Below are 1,753 nucleotides of genomic sequence, written 5' to 3' on the forward strand. Positions count from 1 at the left end.
GCCTCCCAGAGTGCTAGGATTACAGGCGTGAGCCACCGCGCCAGCCCACGAATATCCTTCTGATCAACCTTAAATTGCTGCTTTCTGAGAGTAATCCCTGAAGGAAGCTTCTTCTATCAAACATACAAAGACACAAAAAAGCATGATCTGAACAAAGATACAGCTCATCCACTCACTTTGCCCTTGGTCCCCATTTTCCTCTGGGAAACTTGCGAAGAAGCCTTCTACTTCCACCCAGGGTGCTCCTCGTCCTGTCCTGGGCTGTCTTTGAATAAATACCATTCCTGCTGTCTGATTCTCCAATCACTGTTTCTCCTTTCTCGTTGCTCTGCCCACCTCTTACCAGGTCATTTGTGCTATCAGGTTTCAGCTGCAAACCCCTTTGCTCCCAGCCAGCTCCAAGATTTTTTCATTCTTTTTTTCTCTTTTATTGCAAAATATAAAATAATAGAGAAAAAAGTACATTAAACATATAAGTATGGGTTAATAAATAATTATAAAGTAAAGGACACTTCCATTGCCCCAGAATTCCCCTTTTTAACCTTACCCATCTTTCTTCTTCGTGATCTTGATAATCATGTCCTTGGATATTTCATGGGTTTACTACCTAATTATGCTTCTTTACCCAATAGCTTGGTTTTCTCCATTAAAAGCTTTATATAAATGGAATCCCCATAGTATATGTATTCTTTCATGTCTATTTTCCTCCTCTCCACTCATGTTTGTGAGATCCATTCACATTACCTGTAGCTGCAGCTTGTTTATTTTCATTACCGTAGAATATTCCACTGTATGAGTTGACCATCATTTATTCATCCGTTTTCATTTCTGCTTTACTTTTTGCTTATAATGAATCAGCGGTTGCATGACAATTCTTTTCATGTACCTGGTTCCATGGGTGCTTGAGTTCCCTTAGGGAAAATTTGGGACGGATTTTCAGCTAGTACATACTATTAAGGTGATGACAGCTCTCAAAATAATGAAATAGTTTTGTTCAGCTTGGTGAAAAGTCACTGCTCCAAACCTCCAAGTTCCCCTCCGACTCCGTTGCAGCCCTGGGGAGCCCTGTTTAGTCACTGCTAGGAGCTACTGTAATTGTCCCTCCTGGTAAGTGAGCCCATCAACCAGTCCCCTGTGGTTCTGGGTCTCTGTCATTCATCCTGAACAGAGCAGTCCCTGGAACCCCAGGGGACAGATATCTAGTGCCCATCTGACCTCCTAGGGCCTGTGATCTCCTGGCGTCACATTTGCATGGCCATTTGTGAGAATGTCCCTAACTCTTTGTTAAATATTTTGACTAGGAGTGGAATTGCCTCATCCCCAACCCTGGTAGACCAGGTCGAACAGCTTTCCAAGGCGGCTTTCCCTACCAGCACGAGAGACTTCATTTTTCCGTATCCTCACCCATGCTCGGAATTACCAGGCTTTAAAAATTTTGATAACCTAGTGGTACGTAAGGATATCTAATTGTGTTTTTAATTTGTATTTCTCTGATTATTAATAAGCACCAATGTCGTACTGGAGGCAGCTCGTACTGATTTTTGGTGTACTTATGCTATTAATTACTGAGAGATGTTTAAAAAGCATTATTGCAATTACTCTGATTTAATCATTACCGATTGTATACAGGTATGAAAACATCACATGAACCTCAGAAACATCTACAATTATTAGGTATCAATTAAAAATAAAAAGAAATAATAAATCATTATTATAAATTTGTTAATTTCTGATAGTACTTCTCTTACCTTTT

The 1,753-nt window shown here is 40.2% G+C and overlaps 1 protein-coding gene across 1 annotated transcript in view; it reads right to left on the reverse strand.

The window, feature by feature from the left end:
• ADH4 (alcohol dehydrogenase 4 (class II), pi polypeptide) overlaps positions 1 to 194 on the reverse strand; it is a 24,356-nt gene extending 24,162 nt beyond the window's left edge. The window contains exon 1 of the mRNA XM_012641070.1: positions 177 to 194. Coding sequence (XP_012496524.1) covers positions 177 to 194 — 18 coding nt within the window. The remainder of the gene's footprint in view (positions 1 to 176) is intronic.
• Positions 195 to 1,753: the final 1,559 nt, after the last annotated feature.

The sequence above is a fragment of the Propithecus coquereli genome, unplaced genomic scaffold, assembly GCF_000956105.1.
Source record: "Propithecus coquereli isolate 6110/MARCELLA unplaced genomic scaffold, Pcoq_1.0 Scaffold161, whole genome shotgun sequence".
Classification (NCBI taxonomy): Eukaryota; Metazoa; Chordata; class Mammalia; order Primates; family Indriidae; genus Propithecus; species Propithecus coquereli.